The sequence below is a fragment of the Chiloscyllium plagiosum genome, unplaced genomic scaffold, assembly GCF_037043375.1.
Source record: "Chiloscyllium plagiosum isolate Xiang-an unplaced genomic scaffold, Cpla_swu_hap1 HiC_scaffold_24, whole genome shotgun sequence".
NCBI lineage: Eukaryota > Metazoa > Chordata > Chondrichthyes > Orectolobiformes > Hemiscylliidae > Chiloscyllium > Chiloscyllium plagiosum.
Genome location: NW_028270162.1, coordinates 8,608,092 through 8,632,063, shown reverse-complemented (window position 1 = coordinate 8,632,063; position 23,972 = coordinate 8,608,092). Strand labels below are relative to the sequence as shown.

Here is a 23,972-nt window from a genome sequence, read left to right as displayed (position 1 = left end):
AATCAGGTAGAGGGCATTGGTGGAAACTATCCCTTACTGACTCAAGAAACACTCAAACGGAGGTCAACTAAGTCAGCATAAGCTGTCAATTAATCATAGGTCCTTCAGAGCTGTAAGCTTGGATACATTAGGTAGACAGCTTGGGAGAATGTCAGCACTTTCAAATTGATACTTAAAATGTTGCTTGAAAATCTCTGCAGTGAAGAGTGATTGTTTTCTATTTAGCAGAGGTATTTATAGCATATATAAATATAAAAGTTTCCAATAAGCCCAGAGGGTGACAGGGTTTCTCTCTCATTAGACACACACAACTGGTGGTAGTTAACAAAGGTCACCACATCTCAGGTGAGGAGCAAAATTGAGAAGGTGGCATCGACTTGGTAATCTCAGCTGATAAAGGAAATGAATCCAAACTGTTGGCATTACTCTTGTTACCAACCAGCCGTCCAAGCAATTGAGCTAACCGACAGCCAATATAGTTAGACTATGTCTGCACAGGATAAACTATTCACGTCCTCATTTTCATATTTAGAAGGAGAGGAAGTTGTAGATTGCGATTTGGTGTCCTTACCTTCCAACTCTCTCATAGCCTCGCTCAGCATCTGCCTTTTTAAATTCATTTGCTCTCTCTCGAGATGGAGTTTTCCATACTCTCCGAAATTCCTCTGCCTGAATTGAAACAAGAAAAGAACGACAACAGTATAAACAAACTGTATCTGTTCTAAGGAAAAAAAAATCATGAAAAACATTGGTGCTATATAAATAGGAACATAAGAACTAAGAGCAGCAGTAGGCCATTTGGCCCTTCAAGCCTGCCCTGCCATTCAATAAGATCATGTCACCTCAGCTCCACTTATCCATCCTCTCACCATAACCCTTTATTCCTTTACTGTTCAAAAAATTCTCTCTCAGCTTTAAAAGTATTTATTGAGGAAGGCTCAACTACTTCACTGGGCAGCGAATTCCGTAGATTCACAACCCTCTGGGTGAAGAAGCTCCTTCTCAATTTAGTCTTAAAACTGCTCCCCATAAAATTTTGCCCTGAAGGAGGGTTACACCTTAAACGTCGACTTCTTCACCTCCTGTTGCTGCCTGGTCCCTTATTTTGAGGCTATGCATTCTTGTCCTAGTTTCACCTGCCAGTGGAAACAGCCTCTCTACTTCTATTCCCTTCATGATTTCATATATTTCTATAAGGTGGCTCAGTGGTTAGCACTGCTTCCTCATAGCATCAGGAGCCCGGGATCAATTCCAGCCTCGGGCGACCTTGTGTGGAGTTTGCTCATTCTCCCCAAATCTGTGTGGGTTTCCTCTGGGAGCTCAGTTTCCTCCCACAATCCAAAGATGTGCAGGTTAGGTGAATTGACCATGTTAACAATATAGTGTCCAGGGATGCGTAGGTTAGGTACATTAATTAGGGGTAAACATAGGATAATAGTGTAGGGGAATGGGTTTGGGTGGGTTACTCTTCAGAGGGTCGGTGTGGACTTGTTGGGCCAAAGGGCCTGTTTCCATACTGTAGAGATTCTATGATTCTATGAAAATGCCCCTCATTCTTCTAAATTCCAATGAACATAATCCCAGTCTACTTAGTCTCTCCTTATAAGCAGATCCCTTCAACTCTGGAATCAACCTAGTGAACCTCCTCTACACTCTTCTAATGCCATACATCCTTTCTCAAGTAAGGAGATCAACCTGCATGCATGCAGTATACCAACTGTGGCCTCACCAGCAACCTATACAGCTGCTACAGCTTTTAAACTCAATCCCTCTATCAATGAATGACAAAATTCCATTTGCCTTCTTAATTACCTGTTGCACCTGCAAACCAACCTTCTGTGATGCATGCACAAGGACACCCAAGTTCCTCTCCATAGCATCATGCTGCAATTTCTTTTTACCATTCAAGTAATAGTCCTTGTTATTGTTTTTCCTACCAAATTGGATGACTTCACATTTATTAACATTGTACTCCAACTGCCAGACCTCTCCCCACTTACTTAAACTATCTGTGTCCCTTTGCAAAGTTTCACAGTCCTCTGCACACTTTGCTCTACCACTTATCTTAGTGTCATCCACAAACTTTGACACTCTACACGTGGTCCCCATCTTCAAATCATCTACGTATGCTTCCTGTTAGCCAATCTTCCATCCATTGCCTGTAACATCGTGCATCTTTATCTTATGCAACAGCTTTTGTGTGGCACCTTCTCAAATACCTTTTGGAAATCTAGATACACCACATCTACATAGACACCCCTGGGTCCCCATGCTTGTAATGTTTTCCAGTAGATTAGTTAGGCATGACCTTCCCTTCATGAGCCCATGCTGCATCTGCCCAATGGGACAATTTCAATATAGATGCCTTGCTATTTCTTCCTTGATAACAGACTCAAGTATTTTCCCCAACTATGGAAGTTAAGCTAACTGGTCCATAATCTTCCCTCTAGGACATTTGTCCCTTACTATTACAGGTAAACCCATCTTTTTTGAACAGATCTTTTCTGCCCCAGAAGAGTTCCCAATGATCCAATAACCTGAACCTTTGAACACTACACCACCTCTACACTACACCACCTCTTCACCCATTCATTTTATTCTTTACCTCATTTGAGCTAAGCACCGGCAGTAAACTACAGATTACTACTCTTGAGGTTCTGATTTTTTAATCTTCTACCTAACTTCTTATATTGACTCTGCAAAGCCTTAATCTTTTCCCTAATTATGCCATACCTACTAATGTGTACAATAACCTCCGGTTTCTCATTTTCCCCTTTAACAAGAGGCTTCAAATGTTTTAATACATTCTTAATCCTGGCACCAGTAAAGCAACATACCACGAGTGGCACTGCTGCTTCAAAGCACCAGGGATCCACTCTAACCATGGGTGAACATCTGTGTGGAGTTCGCACATTCTCCCTGTGTCTGCATGGATTTCCTCTAGGTGCTCAGATTTCCTCCCACAGTCCAAAGATGTGCAGTTTAAGGTAAATTGGCCATGCTAAACTGGGATGTGTAGGTTAGGTGCATTAGTCTGGGGGGAACATAGAGTAATAGGGTAGGGAAATGGGTCTGGGTGGGATACACTTCGGAGTGTTGGTGCGGACTTGTTGGGCCAAGTGGCCTGTTTCCACACTGTAGGATTCCATTCTATCCTAGATTCACATTCACTGCTGCAATATCTCCTGTCTGTGCCCTTGACAGGAGTGTCCCCTATAACAATTACTTTTAAATTTTGTCAAATCCCACCTAACAAAAGATTCATTCTTAGTGCCCAAGATCTGACTGTCTCTTCTATTTTCCTTCAAGAGACTATCCTTTCAACAGTATCCCAAACTGATGAGAGTTGAAAGATATTGCGACTTAGATTATCTTTACTAAGTCACTCACCCACTATATTTATTAATACCAGGTTCCCGTTCATTCATTCATAACCCTTTACTAACCTGCCGTTTACTATAACGCATAGGGGAATGGGTAGGTTGCTTTTTGGAGGGTCGGTGTGGACTTGTTGGGTCGAAGGGCCTGTTTCCACACTGTAGGGAATCTAATCTAATCTAAGTTTCGTTCATTCATTCATAAAACCGCATTTTGTATGATATTGTACTATTACAATGTAGACTAAAATTAAAACACCCCTTTCAACCCAGTCACTTTAAACACTTATCAGGCATATTTCTACATCAAAAGCTACCTCTGCATAGGTGTCAATATTGTAAACAATACCATCCCCATGTAGTGTCCATGAAACATTACAATATTAATCAGTCATTACCAACCATCTCCCGGACCTGAATAGATTACAGAACATCAAACAGTTTCTCCAATTAGTATGCACTTGTTAAATAACTTTTAACCAGTCCATTATCCCTTTAAGAAACTAACTGTCAAAAGAGTGCTTGTATGAAATTGCTTGAATGAATGAAGCTCACACCGACAAATAGTAAACAAATCTCACAAACCAGCTGTAGTAACCTTTATTCTTTTAATAAGTGCAGGTACAATTTCTAACTTATTTCGATCATATAGACTTAGTATTTTTTACTAATGTTTACTATCTTAAAAGACAAAAGACTAACACCTCTCAATTATGCAAGCAGACCAGACAGACACTAAGCACACGTTTTAACCCGGCTCCTGTTTCCTACGACAGAAATCCCTCAAACTTTTATGTACTATAGATAAAACAATGTAACACCATAGTAATGGAATTTTAATATATGTAAGAAATGTGTATAAAAAGGCTAGTATAATTACTGCATTTCAGGATTCTATTGCCACTTTCAACTTGTGCTACTTGCGGTTGCTGAATAAAAAAGGCTATTTTCGCCACTCACTGATTTTGTTCGTTATTTGAACACGATCCCACATTATGTACAGTAGTCAGGAGTGGGGGCGTTCCTCCGCCATTCTTTGATTCCCCATTACTAATTCTCCATCCTCATTTTTCAGCAGTCCCAATGACGACTCTTGCTCCCCTCCCAAACAACTCTGGCCAGTTGCTTGCTCATGTCTTTGCAGTTACTTTTCACTCAATTCTAACACGGTTACATCAGGTTCAAACCCTCTCCCTCTCAAACTATAAGGTGAATTCTATCATGTTGTGGCCCTGGGGTTCCTTCACCTTAAATTTCCTAATCAAGTCTGCCTCATTACACATCACCAAATCCAGAACTGCCTATTCTCTAGCCGTCTCGACCACAAGCTGGTCCCAAAAAATGCATGGTGTCGACATTCCACAAATTCCTTTTCTTTGGCTCTGCTACTAACCTGGCTTTCCCAGTCCACCTGCATATTGATGTCCCCATGATTACTGTAATATTGCCTTCCTTGCATGCCTTTACTATCTCCTGATTTATTTTCATTCCTACATTCTGACTACTGCTAAGTGGCCTGTATATAACTCCCACAGGATCTTTTATCGTTTGCAGTTCCTTAACTCTACCTACACAGATGCTGTATCCTTATATAGATCCTATACAGCTTCTTGCTATTGATTTAATTTCTTACTTACAAGGTAACCCCAACCCTTCTGCCTGTCCTCTCAGTACAACATATATCCTTGGATATTTAGTCCAACCATGTCCCTGATGCCAACTACATTGCAATCACCAATTTCAATCAGTGCTACAAGCTTATTTACCTTGTTTCATCAACTGCACACCCTTCAGAACAACACACTCAGTCCTGTGTTGACTACCCCACCTTTTCAGTGGTGTCCCCTTATGGCTGTACCGGAACTTAGATTCCTAATTCTTTCCATACTCTCTGCCCTACAATGAATGAACCAATAATCAGGATAATATATGCAAGATAATTAACAATGACCAATGAGCACAACAACTGCTTACTTAGTAGATATCTCATGAGTTGCAAGAATAATTTTTACAAAAAAAGATAATTATAGATCTATTTAAGCCCAAGAGTTTGCACATGTTTACAAGACAATTTTAAGGATAATATTCTAACATACATGCACCATCAGAACAGCTACAATATACTTACTCACTTTATTCAATTATCATGTATTTTAATGACAGAGATTCAGTTTTAAAAAGAGGAACTGTTACCTTGGATGAAGGCATGGGTCCTGCAAATGCTCTAACTTCCATAACTGGATCCTTGGGATTCCCAGTGTGCCTGGATAAAGATGTGCAATGCTGCTCAGATGACTGATCAGGTGACCAGGGAGAACCAATTATGGGTGGACAGGAGTTGTCAATATCTCTTAGCAATGGTACATAGTATCGATCTGAAACAGAATATTGTCAGTTCAATTTGAATATCAACTATTTGTACTTATAACCAAAAATCCTACAACAGAACAAGACAACAAGTTATAGAGGTGTAAGAAAACCAATATTAAAGCAAATTAGGAAACAGATTAGAAGTATGTGCATGAATTATGGTCTTGATGTTAACTTCCAAATCATAAAAACCTTTAGGCAGCAATTACATTATGTTATAAAGCTAGTAAGAAAACAGTTCCACATAATGAGAGTTTGATTAGATTAGATTCCCTACAGGCCCTTCAGCCCAACAAGTCAACACAGACCCTCTGAAGAGTAACCCATTCAGACCCATTCTCCTACATTTACCCCTGGCTAATGTACATAATACTGTGGGCAATTTAGCATGGCCAATTCACCTGACCTGCACATCTTTGGATTGTGGGAGGAAACCCAGGCAGACACAGGGAGAATGTGCAAACTCCACATAGTCTCCCAAGGCTGGAATCAAACCTGAGCCCCTGGCGCTGAAAGGCAGCAGTGCTAACCATGCATATTATTATATTATTTTCACAAACTATTCTTGCAAAGCTTAGATGAGTTCAAGGTAGAATGTGCAGAATTAGCACCATCTTCTGGAGATACACCATTACAACTAGGTAATGTACACCATTTGTTGTGAGTTCCTATGCCTGCTGGTCTAACCACAAGATCACAACTATCAGTTATTTGCAATAAGGTACATCCCGTGCATTGCGTCTAGCGAAACAGGGTTTTAGACAAAATTTTTTGTCAATCTTCTGAAAGGGAGGAATTAGAGTAGTAGAAGGACATTCATAGAAGGTAATACGGAACAAGGATTATTTTTTGCCCCATTCTGCTACAAATACTACGTATAAGCAGAAATGGGAGGGACAAAGTACCAACAGAGACTCTCTAAAGATACAAGTTTCTTGGCCTGATCCAATTTTCAGGCCATCAGGCATGATTCTATTGAAGGAAAAATGAACGGAGTAAAATCATAGGCTCGCTCAGTAGCAGACAAGCCACTTCAGTTGTAGGTTGAAAATTATCCCTTTATTTCCCCCTTTCTCTTAGCAAACTTGTGACCAAAACCAAATGAACTACTTAAACACTTTAATACACACTGCAACCTATACAAACACTGCCAAGCTAACAGGGCTAATACACTTGCATGCAGTAAAGATATAAAACGTCATATACATATAAGAGAAGTAAACTTAAATGCTTTCAGAACTTAAGTTAAATAAGTCCAAATTATAATGTGCCTTCCCTGGCTGTCTATTTGCAAATATAGTCAGAAGTATCTACATTTGTGGGCGGCATGGTGGCACAGTGGTTAGCACTGTTGCCTCACAGCGCCAGAGACCCGGGTTCAATTCCTGCCTCAGGCGACTAACTGTGTGGAGTTTGCACGTTCTCCCCGTGTCTGCGTGGGTTTCCTCCGGGTGCTCCGGTTTCCTCCCACACTCCAAAAGATGTGCAGGTCAGGTGAATTGGCTGTGCTAAATTGTCCGTAGTGTTAGGTAAGGGGTAAATGTAGGGGCATGGGTGGGTTACGCTTCAGCGGGTCGGTGTGGACTTGTTGGGCTGAAGGGCCTGTTTCCACACTGTAAGTAATCTAATCTAATCTAATTACTGTTAGAAAACAATATTTTAGTAGTGTCATGGTATGTTGCCATTTTGTGTTGCCATTACTCCTGCTGTACCAATGACGACTGGCCTTGCAAACCTCCCATAACACCTCCAACAATTTTAATGAGCCATTTCCTCATACCAGCCAGACATTTGATCAAAAGGTGTTCAGCAATAGAAAGCCCCTCAAAAGAAACAAACTGTGCACGGGCATAGCATGCATTTTATTAAATCCTTAGTCTTAGAGTGACTGACCTTGTAAAAACTCTCGGATCTTTTCCTTTAGTTCTTCAGATTTATTTTTACTCCTTTCACAGATAACCTGGGGAATGAAAAAAATGCAACCATATTTATTCTGTTCATGAAAGAAACTTTAATTTAACATAAGTTATGGGAAAAAAAAACAGATAATGAAACCTTACCTCCACAGGAGTTTGGCCACACTTGTTCTTTGCAAATTTGCTGATATCAGGATGTGAGCATAACACATTAACCACCTCAGCATGTCCAAACTTACAGGCAAAATGTAATGGGGTGTCAAAACCCTGAAAATAAAGTAATCGATTTTAGAAGGGGCTTTGGTGAATTAAATGTTTTCTAAATATAAAATTTTGAACCAAACATAGCAGACCAATTCGATTTCAGACTCCAAATTACACAGTAAACAAGGATTTATATGAATTCTCCCTTGAAAGATGAATATATGCTCTCCTACACACCCATTAGCTGGAAGGTATTAATCATGCTGACAAAACTGTATTAATAATCCATTCCAAGCTGCAATGGAAACCTAGTCGTACAGCCTCTCAGCTGTTTCAGTCCTTATGACTCCAGTGCTCCAAAGATTATATGAATCCCAAACATGAGCAGAACACAGCGATGTATTTCCAGGTCAGAAAGGAGAGACATGGAAGGGACAATACTTCCAAGAATTTTTTTTTTTGTCTCTCAGTGGTTAAGTACGTGAAGCTGAGGGATTTTATTCAAGATTCCCCACAGTACGGAAACAGGCCATTTGGCCCAACAAGTCCACACCAACCCTCCTAAGAGAAACCCACCCAGACCCATTCCCCTCCCCTATATTTACCCCTGACTAATGCACCTAACACAGTGGGCAATTTAGCATGACCAATTCACTTGACCTGCAGATTTTTGCATTGTGGGAGGAAACCAGAGAACCTGGAGGAAACCCAAGCAGACAAAGGGAGAATGTCTGTGTGGAATCGAACCCGGGTTCCTGGCGCTGTGAGGCAGCAGTGCTAACCACCGAGCCACCATGCTGCCCAGTCGAAGTGAGCCTTGTGTGATAATTACAGTCAATCTCTAGATAATAGATGCATATCGATAGACGAATGTGAAAGGAGAGGACACTGAGTTCAGTAGCAGGGAAACGGCCAAGACAACTTTCCCATCTTAGATATGCTTTGAATGTTGTTGGTAGTACAATACAACTCAATACCCTTAGACTTAAGTTCTTCTACTCTTTATCTCATAGCCTCTATTGGAATGTGTATGTGATGTTGACAATTTTATTATATTAAGGGTACCATGTAAACACAAATTTTAGTAGATAGCATCAAGCTTGATGATACACAAATAGTTCGCTGACAGCCACTGATGTGAACATATTGGCTGTTGTGCAGGCTAACTGCTTGTGAGCATGATGCTGCAATCCTGGGAGGTGGTGTTTCGCTCTAGCATAACTGTTACAATCATGGGAAAATAACTTAAATGTAAATGACCTCCAACTAACTTAGGGATTTAGAAAGACAACCTTTTTTAAAACATTGAAATTTCAACAATATTAGATTTGTGTCATTTAAATGTAGATAGTGATAAAGATTTAGGTAGCTTTTTCCAATAGTTAAAGGGCGATTTTTCATGGAAATTTCAAAATTCAGGGGCAACTAGATAATATCAGAGTATCTGACACAGGAGAAAGTGAGGTCTGCAGATGCTGGAGATCAGAGCTGAAAATGTGTTGCTGGAAAAGCGCAGCAGGTCAGGCAGCATCTGGGGAACAGGAGAATCGACGATTCGGGCATAAGCCATTCTCAGGCTTTGGTGCTGGAGTCTGATTTTCCATCTATAGCAATAACTGGGACATGAAACATAGAAAGAAGCTAAAATGTGATGACGTGACACAAATGAAAATCAAAACTGGAGAACCTCAGCAAGTCTGGCAGCATCTCTGGGGATAGAAACAAATTTAACATTTTGATTTCAACTTGACTCTTCTACAGAGCTGAAGGAGTTGGTAAAATGATAGTTTTTATGCAGTTGACAAAGGGCAATGAGGAGAGAGTGAAACAAACGGTGAGAGCTTACAAAGCAAAAGACAAAAGGAGTGTGCTAATGGGAGTACAGGTAAGATATATTTTATTTATATACATATACACAAAATAGGCATTAATGGTAAGTGCGAAAAGTCCAAAGTAGATCAGCTTTGCCGAGAACATGTACGTTAAAAAAAACTGGTGGGGTATGGGGTGTCAAAATGATGGGGAGTGCCTGCTCTTAACTTCTTAAACTCAATGTTGAGCCCTGAAGGCTTTAAAGTGCTAAGCAGAAAAAGAATACTGTTCTCTCAGCTTTCATTAGGCTTTGCTGCACCTCTGACTATATTATGATGTATTGAAATAGCAAGGTACTGCAAGGTTGAGATTGATCTTAAAGAGAAAGCTGAGGTATTCCTTTAAGTAGTCACCCAGTTTGTGTTTGGTCTTGACAATTTAGAGGAAAGCTCACTGTGAGCAGCAACTACATTGTATTAGATTGAAAGATGTGGAAGTAAACTGCTGCCTCAAGGGTGCTTACAGGATAAGGGAAAGTGTTACACCTTCTGCAAATTGCATGGGAATGTGGTGTGAGGAAATGTTGGAAGGAGAGGACCATGGTGACATGGAGGAATAGTCCTTGTGGAATGCTGACGTGGGAGGGGATGATGTGTTTCGTGGTGGCATCTTGCTAGAGATGGCAGAGGGTAAGCCTTTACAGAGGTTGGCAGGGTGGAAAGTGAAGGGTGAGGAGAACTTTGTTGTTGTTCTGGGATGGAGGGGAAATGATGAGAGTAGAAGTATAAGAAATTGGTTGGACGTGGCTTTCAATTATGGCTGGGGCAATCCACAGTTGAGGAAAAAAGGAAGACATGTCAGAGGCACTCCTATGGAGGACTGCAATATTGGAACAGATGCAATGGAGAGAAGGATGGACATTAGAAGCAAAACTGATTAATTTTCCAATTCCAGTCAAAAAAAAAAGGAAGCAGCACTGATGATATCACTGAGAAATTGCTGAGGGAAGGGCCCACCATTTGAGTAGGATTGCAACAAGGAATGTCCACATAGCCTGCAAAGTGACAGACATAACTTGGACTTGTGTGTACCCCTAATCAGACCTTCCAATTGGAAAGAGTGAAACTTATTTAAAGAGAAACTGCTCCAAAGTGAAAAAGTGAAGAGGAGGGGGGACTCAATACCAGTGAGTTGTTGCAGCTTGTGTTCCTTAACATCTGAATGGAAAAGGGAAATGTTGCTTATTCAGACACCGAATGAGACGAAGAACCAAAATGCAACTGGAGTTTTGAAATAAGATGAGTCGGTGCTTATGGAGTGGGAAAGAGATCAAGTGTGCACATGTGGCAGTACATAGTACGGAGTATGGAATTCGACGTGGCAAAAATAGCTTTCTGAAATTCTCTCTCTCAAGGTAATGGTACAATGGGTTAACGAATAGGCACATAACTGGTAAATGAATAGAACACAAATAAAAGGCTGAGTAGACCACATGCCCTGTAAAGGTTGCTCTGCTATTCAACAAATCATGACTAATCTGTTATTTTAATGCAGATACATGCAAAATACAAATATTTGCAACAAAACAGTGAGCTAAGGAAATTTTGCCTTAAGAGCTGTCTAATAAGAGTGGAAGCCAAAATGATTTTGTAGTTTCATGTTAGATTTTATCAGTATTCTCAGATAGATCACACTGGATGTACAGGAAATGTAGTAAAATGCACAATTCAACAAAAAAAATAAAAACACTACAATCCAACCTGAAATTCAAGCTACATTTTGCCCTGTATAACCAGACCCAAACAGCTGACCATTTGTACTCTTTGTTTTACACAAAATAAAAATCAACATTCTTCATTAACAGCAGCGACAGTTAACTTAGAAACTTTTCTAAACTCACAAGTCACATCAATATTCACTGAAAGTCAAAACAAAATGTAATACCAACCATTTTATCAGGTGTATTGAGATAAAGATCAACTATGTATTTGATTCGTTTTTGCAGCATAACTTCATTATCATCTGGATACATCAGCAGCATAAATTCAGGGTTTTCCAATGTGTCCAATAGAAGTTGGCAAATTTGAGGCTGATTTTCTTTAGCAACAACATGCATGGCATTATATCGACATCCTTCCTGCAGTTTATACACAAAAGGTATTTTATTTCACAGAGGAAACTTTTATTTTCTAATCCACTTCTCCCTTGTTCTGTGCTCAATTCCCTTGCTGAAGCAGTAAAAGGTGATTTTCTTCAAAATTTCAAAAAATACACTGGATAACCGGGTATAGGATGACTGGAGCAGTTCTATTGATACTACTTCATACAAATTTGGTTTTCAACCTACACCGCCCTTCAGAACAAAACCTCATCTTTTTGGTAGTGTCCATGTAATTGCAAACTAGTCAAAAGAAACTGCAGATGCTAGAAATCCAAAACAAAAACAGGAATTGCTGAAGAAACTCAGCAGGTCTGGCAGCATCTATAGAGAGAAAGCAGAGTTAACATTTCTGCTCCAGCGAACCCAAAATGTTATTTCTGCTTTCCCTCACAGATGCTGTCAGACCTGCTGAGTTGCTTCAGCAATTTCTGTTTTTGTATGTAATTACAAACTGGTGTTTGCCCTCTCTTGGAGATAGGTCTCTACAGCCAAATACAAAACCCAAGTGAAATGTCATTGCAATGATGTACAGCCTTCTTATATTGTGTGTAACAGGAACAGGAAATGTCAGTAAGATAGATCGGATTGAAGCCTCACAGATGTGACATAAGCATGTGATATCCAAGACTGTGTACAATAATTCAAAGCCCCTAACAGAAGACATTTGTTCCACTTTTTGTTGTGCACCATGCAATTAAACATTCCATCATGGTCAAGAGTAATGGACCAGTGAGTATTATAGAGGAACCATTGAATGGAATATAGAATCACAAGGGCCAAAGCAAACCAACCCAAGCTTTGACCAGTTCCCAATGAAATATCAACCATAAAATGTCAGTAATACCTACAAAACCAAAGTCAAGTATCTGAGAAACACAGGCAACTTGCATTCTCAATTCCTGACACAGTACAATATCAGAACGGTGCTTTCATTATTCACTGCACAAACCTTTTTCTCTAAGCCTTTCCCAATGTCTAATTCACTTAAGTTCAGAAGTTTTTGTTTATGGGGGTGAAGCTCAGTTCCTAGAGTATCTGAACTAGGAAATTCGACTGTGGTAGTGGTCAATGCTTTAAGATTAAAAAAAAACACAGAATAACCTGCATTAAATCCTCAAACCTGTAGAACTGTAGGGTTATCTCCAGATCCAATTAGGTAACGTGGATTACTCCAAACAAGATCAAGAAAGATGGCCTTGTCTCCTTTTTCAACAGCCTTCCGCAGTTTGGATGTTAAATCCTGAGAGCGTGGGCTTTTGAAACTGTTGGCTCTCTCCCTATTGGTGCTTTCTACTTCCATAGAACTTGCGCCATCTACCGACAATACAAATAAGCAGAATAACCTCAACAAACATACGAATTTAATTGGAGAAAAAAGTACGCAACAAAACTGTTCATAGATTAGTCCATCGTATGCTGAAGCAAAACTCAGCTTTCATTACTGCTTTTTAAAAAATACGAAGTTGATTTATTTGGTCATACTATCTCAGCATTCTTTGGTTAGGTTTTAAGTGATATCGCAATAACTGAGGACAAGGAAAATTCTTAATTTTGATCCTTTGTTTGAACAGTGAATGAAATGGAGAGATTACATTTTTGACCAATCTAAATTTTATGCAATGATCAGCGTGTAGACACTGCAAGAGGAACAGGATCAGGATAATCAAGATATGCAAGAGAAGCAAAAAAAAATAAATAAATTCACCTTTATTTCCCCATTATCAGAATCCAACCTGTCAAAAATTAATTAATACTAACTGGGAACAATCTTTTATCCAAGTAGAGTGCAACTGTTGAACGGTATTTTGATCTCAATATTCATTATCAAAAGGTTTCAGTATGTCGCCCCTCAAGGTGTACTAACCCTCCAGTATTGTGCCCACATGCTCGTTCTACATTTGAGAATCTGGGCGGTAACTGTTGCTGGCTATTTGACCAAGAGTTAATTGAGAATTAGGATAAATCTGCTGCTAGATTTGAAGGGAGGGATTGAATGTGTGAGTATGCATGCAAGAGAAAGTAAGCAAATATTTTAATTGATTTAACACCTTCACATCACACATGTGCAATGTGCAAATCAGATACGTCTAATAATAATGTTTAATGATAGTTTGCTACAGCTTGAGAAGAGAGAGATTGATATTCAAACTAGCATTTACTGAAATACAAATTGCAAACTATATCAGTAACTACCTAAACCAGTATAAAAATCTGAAAAGTTACAAACTTTTAATTTCACTTTTTGCTTTCATTGTGGATTTATGAAGAAAGTTAGGACAGTGGAACTAGTTCCCCAATACAGTATTTATTTCCAGAAAATTATCAAACCAGTTTTGTTAATATGAAAAAAATCAAGAAAATGTTGAAGTCATAGGGATAGCACAAAACTTCCAAAATCCTCAAGAAATTAGTTGACAACAATTTACCTCTATTACACATCACATTGGCTTTCAATGGCGATACACATGCAGCTGACTTGCTCGGTGAGGGGAAGTAGTCATAAATCCCTCTGGCAAATTTTTCTGCATCTTCTCTGTTTGTGAAAGCTTTGAACCGAGACCCTTTCATCAACTTTACAGCTTGAAGAGCTTCCTTCTTATCCACATATACATGTACTTTGTCTGTTTAGGTAGGAAAAAATAACAATTACAAAACAAAGGGACTCACCAAGTGAATGCTCTTGCACAGGAAATACCAGTCACAACAACCAATATTGCCACATCTTTGAAACCATATTTACTACCATTGAGATGAAAGACATTGGATTAGGGAAGCATTTTCCATTTTGGGATTGTTAAGCTATTTATCTTAATAAGTATACTATCATGAAGGCCAATTTAGAAGTAACAATATTTATATGTAGTTATTATTTTGCTTGCACATGACATAATAAATAGCCACCTGCCATTATAGATAACAGTATAGAAAATTTTAAATCCAAAAGGAGGACTTAGTATTCTGACATAAACGAATGGTAGTTAACTGGCCTAAGCTCCCAATCGCCACCTGCTGGCTCCATGGAGAACTTCCAGCATAAGAATCATTCAGCTACCCTGCCGTAACATTAACAAGCTGACCTGAACAAAATCATGACTATGTACCAACTCCTTCCATTTAAGTTTCCAAAATGTTCAACTGATTAAGGGACAGTTCGTTTTGCGCTGTCCCACAAACAGTGGGAATGAAGCACTCAGGATGGATAACATTCAATGCCTTCAATGCTCTGGTTGCTCAGCAAGTGGCAGGAGTTCTAACACAGTAAAGGGTGTAATCTCAAAGTATTCTCCCAATATATAATTTGGAGCTGATCCTCTTTAATGAGGCAAATTTCACAGCCCCACAGGAAATCTATTCTCCTTCACTGACAGGAGTTCTGGGGTTTTGGGGTGTTAATTGCTTGAAGGAAGGGAAAGCCTCCAAACCCTGTTTAGTTATTATCATAAATACATTGCAAACCCAAATTAGCCTTAAAATCAGATTACATATGACCCTGTTATAAATCCACCAGGTTGCAGTTAAAAGAATCGTGGAAAGAAATATCAGAAAACATTATTTTCCCTTCCCTTGCAGAAACATTTCCCTAACTCACCCCCAGCAAAATCAGGGTTAATGTTCCTATCCTCTTGCAATACAAGTTATCATTGCCTCGGGATCCTACCCTTGAAGTCAAGTCAAGCCACACCAATCCTGGTAAGATGAATTTGAAGATTGCATTGCATTTCAAACTATAACTATAACTGTGACACTGTTTCAAAATAAGTTTCTTTAAATCATAATTAATTTCAAAATAACATAACCGTTGAACTCTTTCTCTCAAGAAGGGCACAGGTAACATTCTCCAGTCGAGATCCGATTAGTGCTACATTTCCTTCATCTGCAACCTGATGGCAAACTCTGTTCCCGTGTAGGGATTACACTTTAGCTGGAATTAGTGGGATTTGCTCCTAATGTCATGCCACTCATAATATCCAAGGGTTAAAGTCCTTGGCCACAAAGGTGAAAGGTCCTAAGTTTGATCCAATTTCAGTGCTGACTTATCCAATTTCAGATGGTAGGGCAGCAAGTCACGAAAATTAATCTCAATTTTTCCAATTAAAGAGAAAAGAAATTGGAGCACTAGAGTGCTGTATGGCTCCTCGAGCAGGAGGAAGGTAGAAAGTAGAAATCTCAGGCATCATGTTACTGAGTGGTATAACATGCAAGGTTGGTGCCTGGGATGGAGCACTTCAGCTGTGAAGACAGGCTGGATAAGCTCAGGGAGCTTTCTTTGAAAGAGAGGTTGAGGGGGTGACCTTTATAGAGGTGTATAAGATTTTGAAAGGCAGAGACAGTGAAGAGAAAGCAACAGCTCCCCTTAAAGGGTCAATAACTAGAGGGCATAATTTTAGAGTAAAGGCAGGAGGTTTAGAGGGGATTTGACAAAATATTTTTCACCCAGTGAAAATCCACAGCAGTGAGGGTGTGGATTACACTGCCTGGGATGGTAGGTGAGGCAGAACACTTCACAACCTTTTAAAATAACATGGATGAGTACTTGAAATGTCATGTCATTCAAGGCTATCTGCTTACTGCATTAAAAAAAACAGTAAGCAGGTATTTTTAGTTTAGGTATTTTTAGCAGTCTGAAGGGCCTCTTCTGTACTATATGAATCTATAGATGAAGAGTGATTTTATTGAAGCATACAAGATTCTGAGGCTGTTTGGAAGGGTAGATATTGAGAAAATGCTTCCACCTCAAAATAGAGCACACACTTGCAGAACAAGGGGATGCTTATTTAAAACTGGGGTATGAAGGAATTTATCTCGGAGAGTAGTGAATGTCTGCAATTCTCTACCAAAAAGAGAGCTATTCAAGCTAGATCACAAAGTATTTAAAGAGGAGAAAGATAGATTTTTGAAATATTAGAGAGTTTAGAACTATAATAAGATGGCATGAAAAGAAGGGTTTGATGCATGAGATAAATCTATGATCTTGTTGAATGATGGGGCAGGCTGGAGGGGCTGAATGGCCTACCTCAACTGTGAGGGATTACATTCTTAGTCAATTCTGAAGCCAATTCAGGAGGACAAGTCAATATTTTAAGCCTGTCAAAAGTAAGATTTTGTGACAAACTCAACTACTAAATATAGGACATTACATGAATTTCACATCTATCTGAAATTTATACTTCTGATTACAAAAGCCACTTCAGTAAAACAAAATTAAAGTGACTTTGTTCTGAGGTACTGAAGGTTTAGCTTGACAAATCACAACAAACACCAAGTTATCTGTGGAACAAGTATAACTTCATCTTTTATTGTTTCATTTCCACAGTAAATGCTTTGAGTATATTAACATAAAAGCAAAGCTAAGGAATTATCAGCATAAGTGTCAAAGCTAAAATGAATAAATACTGCACAGCCAATTCTGTGCTACCAACTCATTGAAATTAATCTCACCAGAGGACAGCGTGTTGGTTCTGACAAGATCCATGTTACACATTTTGTCAGATAGGATATGTTGATGTTTACTTCCCCCACTACTTCCTTGCCTATCACACTCTTCCAGAGATTCCAGTCCTTTCTGCCAGTCTGAGGAGGATCAGTTTCTCACTTGCTGGGGCGTAGGCTAGGATTGCTCAAGGAAGGTATAAAATCACAATGTGATCTTGTCTGTTGCAAGTGTAGGAATATAGGCCTTCATAACAATGATATATAATTTCTTGTTAAGGTAAACAGGGTAATCATGAGGTGCTTGTTTATCCCATAGGGGGTGCTGCTCAGGCACCATACAGGCATATGTTTGATGGCAAAGGTCACTTTATTGGAAGTGTCAATCCTCTTCTGGAAGATCCTTCTAGACAGAAGGATATACACCTATTACCTTGGTTCCTTCAGTTGGCCTCCTAACTGCACATCACTTTTCAATTAGGGCAGTCAGCTCTATGCCGCTACACCATTGTTCCTGAGCTATGAGGCATTCAGATCTGTCACAGCGGGAGATGTTTCAGAATTTTGACACCCCATGCCAAACTTCAATTTGACAAGGGGAATACACCTACATATGACTTTTTTAAAAACGTCAGCTAGCCATAGCACTCCAACTATGATATGGTCGCAGAAGAGTACAGCCTTAGTCCAATAACAAAGAGAATAAAAAGACAATTATGAGGCATTAGCACAGTATGTGCATCATCATACATAGCTGCATCTATGAAAAATCATCAGGAATGGGCAAAAACTAATGTAACAGTTTAATCACGAGCCAGATACAAGCTCAGAAGGAGACCAAAGTCTCTTAAACAGGGCTGTGAGGAGGATGGGGCAATAGACCACCATCACTTTAAAATATCGCAGGATATCAATGAGACAGAGACAAAGGTATCCTTTCTAAATAGTCAAAGACTGGACATATACTGTAAGGTTTATGTCAGGATCCCTCAGATATCCTAACACAATGTTTAGATGGGATTTGGCCAGGAACTTTAAACTTCCAATGGGCAATTATCCTGTGTCTAGAACCCTCGCAAAGAAAAGCTATTCTACTCTGAATTAGAGTCAGTGACTTGCTTGTTTGGATAGTTGCTCAGCTCTGAAAGTGAAAGTTACTGCAGTGACCTCAGCCAATACAGGATTTGAACACTGCATCATAAACCAGCTGTCCAGGCAACTGAGTTATCAAACCCTCTAACTTCTGTATAACTATAAAATCAACTTCTCTTCCATCATTCTGTTATCCTTCCATCACCTCACCCACTTCCTTTCAATCATCACATGGTCTGAACCAACCACCTCCACCCAACCAAACTAATCCTTGCCCCACCAAGTGACCACCCTTCAAACTATTTCTATGGGTGAGGCCAGAACACTCAAAATATTCTTAAGCAGGCAGCCCTGACCATAACTTTGTGATTTGTTTCAGTAAGGGCACAGTTTAGCGAGATTGACTACCAGGTTGAAAACAAACAAAAAATGTATTCACAAAATTACACAATGAAACATGAAGAATAGAATAAAGAACTCAGTCTATCCAAACTGGACTTAAGCATGTTGTTGGGAGAAAGTGAGGACTGCAGATCAGAGCTGAAAATGTGTTGCTGGAACAGCGCAGCAGGAAAGGCAGCCTCCAAGGAGCAGGAGAATCGACGTTTCGGGCTTAAGCCCTTCTTCAGGAATGAGGAAAGTGTGCCAAGCAGGCTAAGATAAAAGGTAGGGAGGAGGGACTTGGGGGAGGGGCATTGGAAATGCAATAGGTGGAAGGAGGTTAAGGTGAGGGTGATAGGCCGGAATGGGGATGGGGCGGTGTTTTAAAAAATTCTCAAGGTCAGGTTCGTAGGAGAGTAGTCTGACACAGAACAAACGACCAAGAGGCGAGTCTGCTAGAATATGGGCATTTTATTCCCCGCAGCGTCGCCACAACGGGTCTGGCTTATACTCACTCTACATGTTACCGGAACTGGGAGCCGTCAGTTCTTGTAGAGCGGTTGCCAACAACCCACGCTCGGCGGTTAAACGTAACCCCGGAGCAGACTCCCGGGTCTGGCTTATACTCACTCTACATGTTACCGGAACTGGGAGCCGTCAGTTCTCGTAGAGCGGTTGCCAACAACCCACGCTCGGCGGTTAAACGTAACCCCGGAGCAGACTCACCGAACTGGAGACTTTTCCAGCTGATATACTCTTTTCCAGATATAAACATTCATGTGAACAGCAGAGCAAGGCTAAAAAACACATTCCATTCTGGTTACATACAGATAAGAAGATTCACACGGGGAGGTGTGTAATAAGATTCACACGGGACTAAGCAACACCTCCATTCCGGTTAGATTCACACATGTATTGGGACATAATTTTTAACCGTTTCACCACATTCCACTGCTTGGAATTTTACACCACAGGCGGAGAGGTCAGGAAGAAGATTGCAGGTTAGGAAGGTGGTGCTGAGTTCGAGGGTTGGGACTGAGACAAAGTGGGGGGAGGGAAAATGAGGAAACTGGAGAAATCTGAGTTCATCCCTTCTGGTTGGGAGGGTTCCTAGGCAGAGGAGGAACCCTCCAACCACAAGGGATGAACTCAGATTTCTCCAGTTTCCTCATTTCCCCTCCCCCCACCTTGTCTCAGTCCCAACCCTCGAACTCAGCACCACCTTCCTAACCTGCAATCTTCTTCCTGACCTCTCCGCCCCCACCCCCACCCCCACTCTGGCCTATCACCCTCACCTTAACCTCCTTCCACCTATCGCATTTCCAACGCCCCTCCCCAAAGTCCCTCCTCCCTACCTTTTATCTTAGCCTGCTTGGCACACTTTCCTCATTCCTGAAGAAGGGCTCATGCCCGAAACGTCAATTCTCCTCCTCCTTGGATGCTGCCCGACCTGCTGCGCTTTTTAAGCATGCTGTTCCAAATATACACAACAGTCCCAATAAGCAAACCCCCTTTAAAACACAGTACAAAAAAGGATCAGATGTTTACAGGTTGAATTACAAAGCTGAATGAGAGAGTGTTTGTTTCCACAGAGCTCACTGTTCAACTCCCAACCAGTTCTGGACTCAACTAAACTGCTCAGCTAGAGAGCTGAAAGGGGGGGGGGGGGGTGGTCATTCTACAGGTCACTTCTAAAACATTACCACTTTGGCCTGAAGTCTCATCTGTTTACATATAAACAAAAGGTCTCTCAAAATCCTTTTCATCTCTGTACCAAACCAAACTGATCAGAGCCCGGCCTAGTTTATTACCCCTCTGAAAAAAATCAAGGACAGAGACTCCTTGTGCCAAGGAACAGCTTTTAGGAAAAAAAAAGGACTAGCTTTGTGACACTATGCTACTCCCTGACTCACAACCACCCACCAGGCTATCTGCTTCCTGTCACTGCGTAGCTTCTCAAATACGATTCAGACAAACTATTTACTTACCAGAATACTGCAGCTAGTATTGTAAAAAGAGAGTGTGTGGCATCTACAGAGAGCCTCTGTAGGGATTCCTTTACTGGGCAAGTTTGGTAGGAACCTCCACTGTCAGATCGGCCCAAAAGAAAATCTAGAGGTATGCAACTACATAACTTTTTATCTGACCTGGATTAGAATGAAGGATTCCAAGAAAAGTTGAACCAGAATTTATGCCATATGATAGAACAAGTGTAGTCCAAAACAGAAAACGTCTTCTTGATAGCCAGTAAAATGCAGGAATTTGAAGTTAGACTTGAGATTTTAAAAAATCCTTGGCTGTAACCTTTCCAGATCTTTAACAAAACTAATATGGTAAGTTGGGGATGGGTTTTGAACCGTCAGTGTGAACAATTAACTTCAAGTTCAAAAAGCTATTTAGCACCTAAAAAACAACAAATGCCTTGGAGGACATAGATGTGAACTCCTGAAACATGGCAGAACAATCTCATATCTCTGCAGAGAGATCGGAGGTGTCCCAGTACATGGATCATGAAGTTTGTATGCAGGTACAGCAAGTAATTAGGAAGGCAAATGCAATGTAGTTGTTTATTGAAAGGGAAACGGAATATAAAAGTAGGGAATTGTTATAACATTATAGGGCTTAGGTGAGACCACATTTGCAATACTGTATACAGTTTTGGTCTCCTTATTCAAAGAAAAAAAACTATAACGGCTTTAGAAACAGTTCAGAGAAGGTTCAATCATGGGATGAAGGGCTTACCTTATGAAGAAAAGTGAAGCAGGTCATGCCTTTATCTATTGGTGCTAAGACGAATTAGAGATGACCATACTGACATGTAGAAGATCCTTGTGCAGTAATTGGACAGGGTGGATATGGGAAACATTTTTCCTCTTTTCTAGTTGTGTTTAAGAATAAGACATCCTCAAGTCAGAAATGAGATTCTTTTTATTCCTTGAGGGTTTTTGATAGTGTTGAATTCTCTTCCCAGAATGCAGCAGAGGTAAGGTCTTTAAATTTATCCAATGCTGAGTTTGATTTTTGATAGACAAAGAAGCCAACGGTTGAATTGCAGACAATGAAGGGGAAATGAAATAACTAGATCAGTTATGATCTTAATTAATGGTGGAGCAGGCTCAGAGGAACAAATCTTTGAGGAGAAAGTGAGGTCTGCAGATGCTGGAGATCAGAGCTGAAAATGTGTTGCTGGAAAAGCGCAGCAGGTCAGGCAGCATTCAGGGAACAGGAGAATCGACGTTTCGGGCATAAGCCCTTCTTCAGGAATGAGGAGGGTGTGCCAAGCAGGCTAAGGGAGGAGGGACTTGGGGGAGGGGCGTCGGAAATGTGATAGGTGGAAAGAGGTCAAGGTGAGGGTGATAGGTCAGACTGGGGTGGGGGCGGAGAGGTCAGGAAGAAGATTGCAGGTTAGGAAGGCGGTGCTGAATTCGATGGATTTGACTGAGACAAGGTGGGGGGAGGGGAAATGAGGAAACTGGTGAAATCCGAGTTCATCCCTTGTGGTTGGAGGGTTCCTAGGAAGATGAGGCGCTCTTCCTCCAACCGTCGTGTTGTTGTGGTCTGGCGATGGAGGAGTCCAAAGACCTGCATATCCTTGGTGGAGTGGGAGGGGGAGTTGAAGTGTTGAGCTACAGGGTGGTTGGGTTGATTGGTCCGGGTGTCCCAGAGGTGTTCTCTGAAACGCTCCGCAAGTAGGACAAATGACCTATCCCCCATGGTCCTTTGAGATACATCATGAACATGATTTCACTGCCTGACAATTCAAGAAAACCACAAGAAATAGCACTAACCCATGTGTTTCATCTTCTTTAATCTCACAAAAGCCTTTGATTTTGACCTATTGAGTAACCTCCTCAAATTTGATCAACATCAAAATTTATCACCCTCCACCCACTCTATAATATGATGCAATGCGTGACCATCATTAATGGAGCCATCACAGATGTTATCTTGGCAAAAAAACCCTAGTTAAACAAGATTGTGTCCCTGTATCAACTCTCTTCATTTACTTCCCTACAATGCTGTGCATCACCTCCAGCAAATTACATATAGGTATGGAGATAAATCGACAGAACAGACAGGAAAGTATTCAGCCTACATCACCTTCAATCCAAAACCCTCCAACTGTGCCTTCTGTCATGGAGTTTCAGTTCACAGTTATTATTTGTGCAATCACTCAAACTGAGCTCCACATCATTATTGATTCCTTTTTTGAAATATTTGAGAAAATAGGCCTTTTGCTAAATACTTAGAAAACCAAGTTCTATTTCCACCCAGGTTTCACAGCAAAATGTCTTGTCCCATCAATTAACATCAACAGTGAGCTCCTGGAAAATGTTGACTATTTCCATATACAGAGTCTCCTTTTGATGAAGACAGACATAGATGATGAAATTCATCAGCTGTGACATTCACCAATGTAACATTTCAGACTTCAGTTGACTGAGAAACCTGAGAATATGAAAATTAGGATCTCAAACCAAGGCAAAAATCACATTTAGTGTGCAGCACATGGGCTCTTTGTAAAATACAGCAATACCAAAGCACTGGACAAGTACCACAGGCCTTCACAAAAACCTCCAAATCCAGAAGCAAAAATGGCAGTCCAAAGCCAGAAACTCTCCTATGCAAACACTGAGGTGACAGTCACTAAAAAAGACAGCTCGCTGGACATGACATCACTCACAAGCCAACACTAGACCTCTGATGCACCTCTCATAAGAGACTCCCTTGATAGGAGCTGAAATGCTTTAGAAATGTCCTCAAAGTCTCCCTGAAGATCTCAAAAATAACCAGGAACTCAATTTCCTGGCTTGTGACCTACCAAAGCAGAGAAGACTCAATAGAGAAAACACTGAATACACTGAAAGACTTTGTCACAGAACATGCAGAGGGGAAGTCACGGTATCCAAGAGTGTGCAATTCATCTACCCAATCCTTTATAACACATCTGTCCTGCGTGGAACAATTCTGCAGGTCACACATCAGATTTATAAGTCATTTCAGAATCTACTGAATCAGAACAGAAACACATCACTCCAAATTCTGAGGGACTGCTTAAGGGGAGAAATTTAGAGGGTAGAAGTCTCTGCTCCATTATTTGCAACTGCAATTTAAGTTCACAGAGGGAATAAATGTTATAACCCACGAGATCACCCAGTTCCTTCCTTCCGCCTTGCTCCATTGTTGGATGCATGTAGTCTTCAAGGGATAGACTGTCAATCATGATAG

General features: G+C 40.5%; 1 protein-coding gene across 3 annotated transcripts in view; it reads right to left on the bottom strand.

Moving 5' to 3' along the window:
• ankle2 (ankyrin repeat and LEM domain containing 2) overlaps positions 1 to 23,972 on the bottom strand; it is a 57,036-nt gene that overhangs the window by 18,843 nt on the left and 14,221 nt on the right. For all 3 annotated transcript variants that reach the window (XM_043715430.2, XM_043715432.2, XM_043715433.2), the window contains 7 exons: positions 14,267 to 14,461; positions 12,961 to 13,154; positions 11,628 to 11,816; positions 7,808 to 7,930; positions 7,641 to 7,707; positions 5,571 to 5,752; positions 572 to 669 (listed from right to left, as the gene is read on the bottom strand). In XM_043715430.2, coding sequence (XP_043571365.2) covers positions 572 to 669; positions 5,571 to 5,752; positions 7,641 to 7,707; positions 7,808 to 7,930; positions 11,628 to 11,816; positions 12,961 to 13,154; positions 14,267 to 14,461 — 1,048 coding nt within the window. The remainder of the gene's footprint in view (positions 1 to 571; positions 670 to 5,570; positions 5,753 to 7,640; positions 7,708 to 7,807; positions 7,931 to 11,627; positions 11,817 to 12,960; positions 13,155 to 14,266; positions 14,462 to 23,972) is intronic.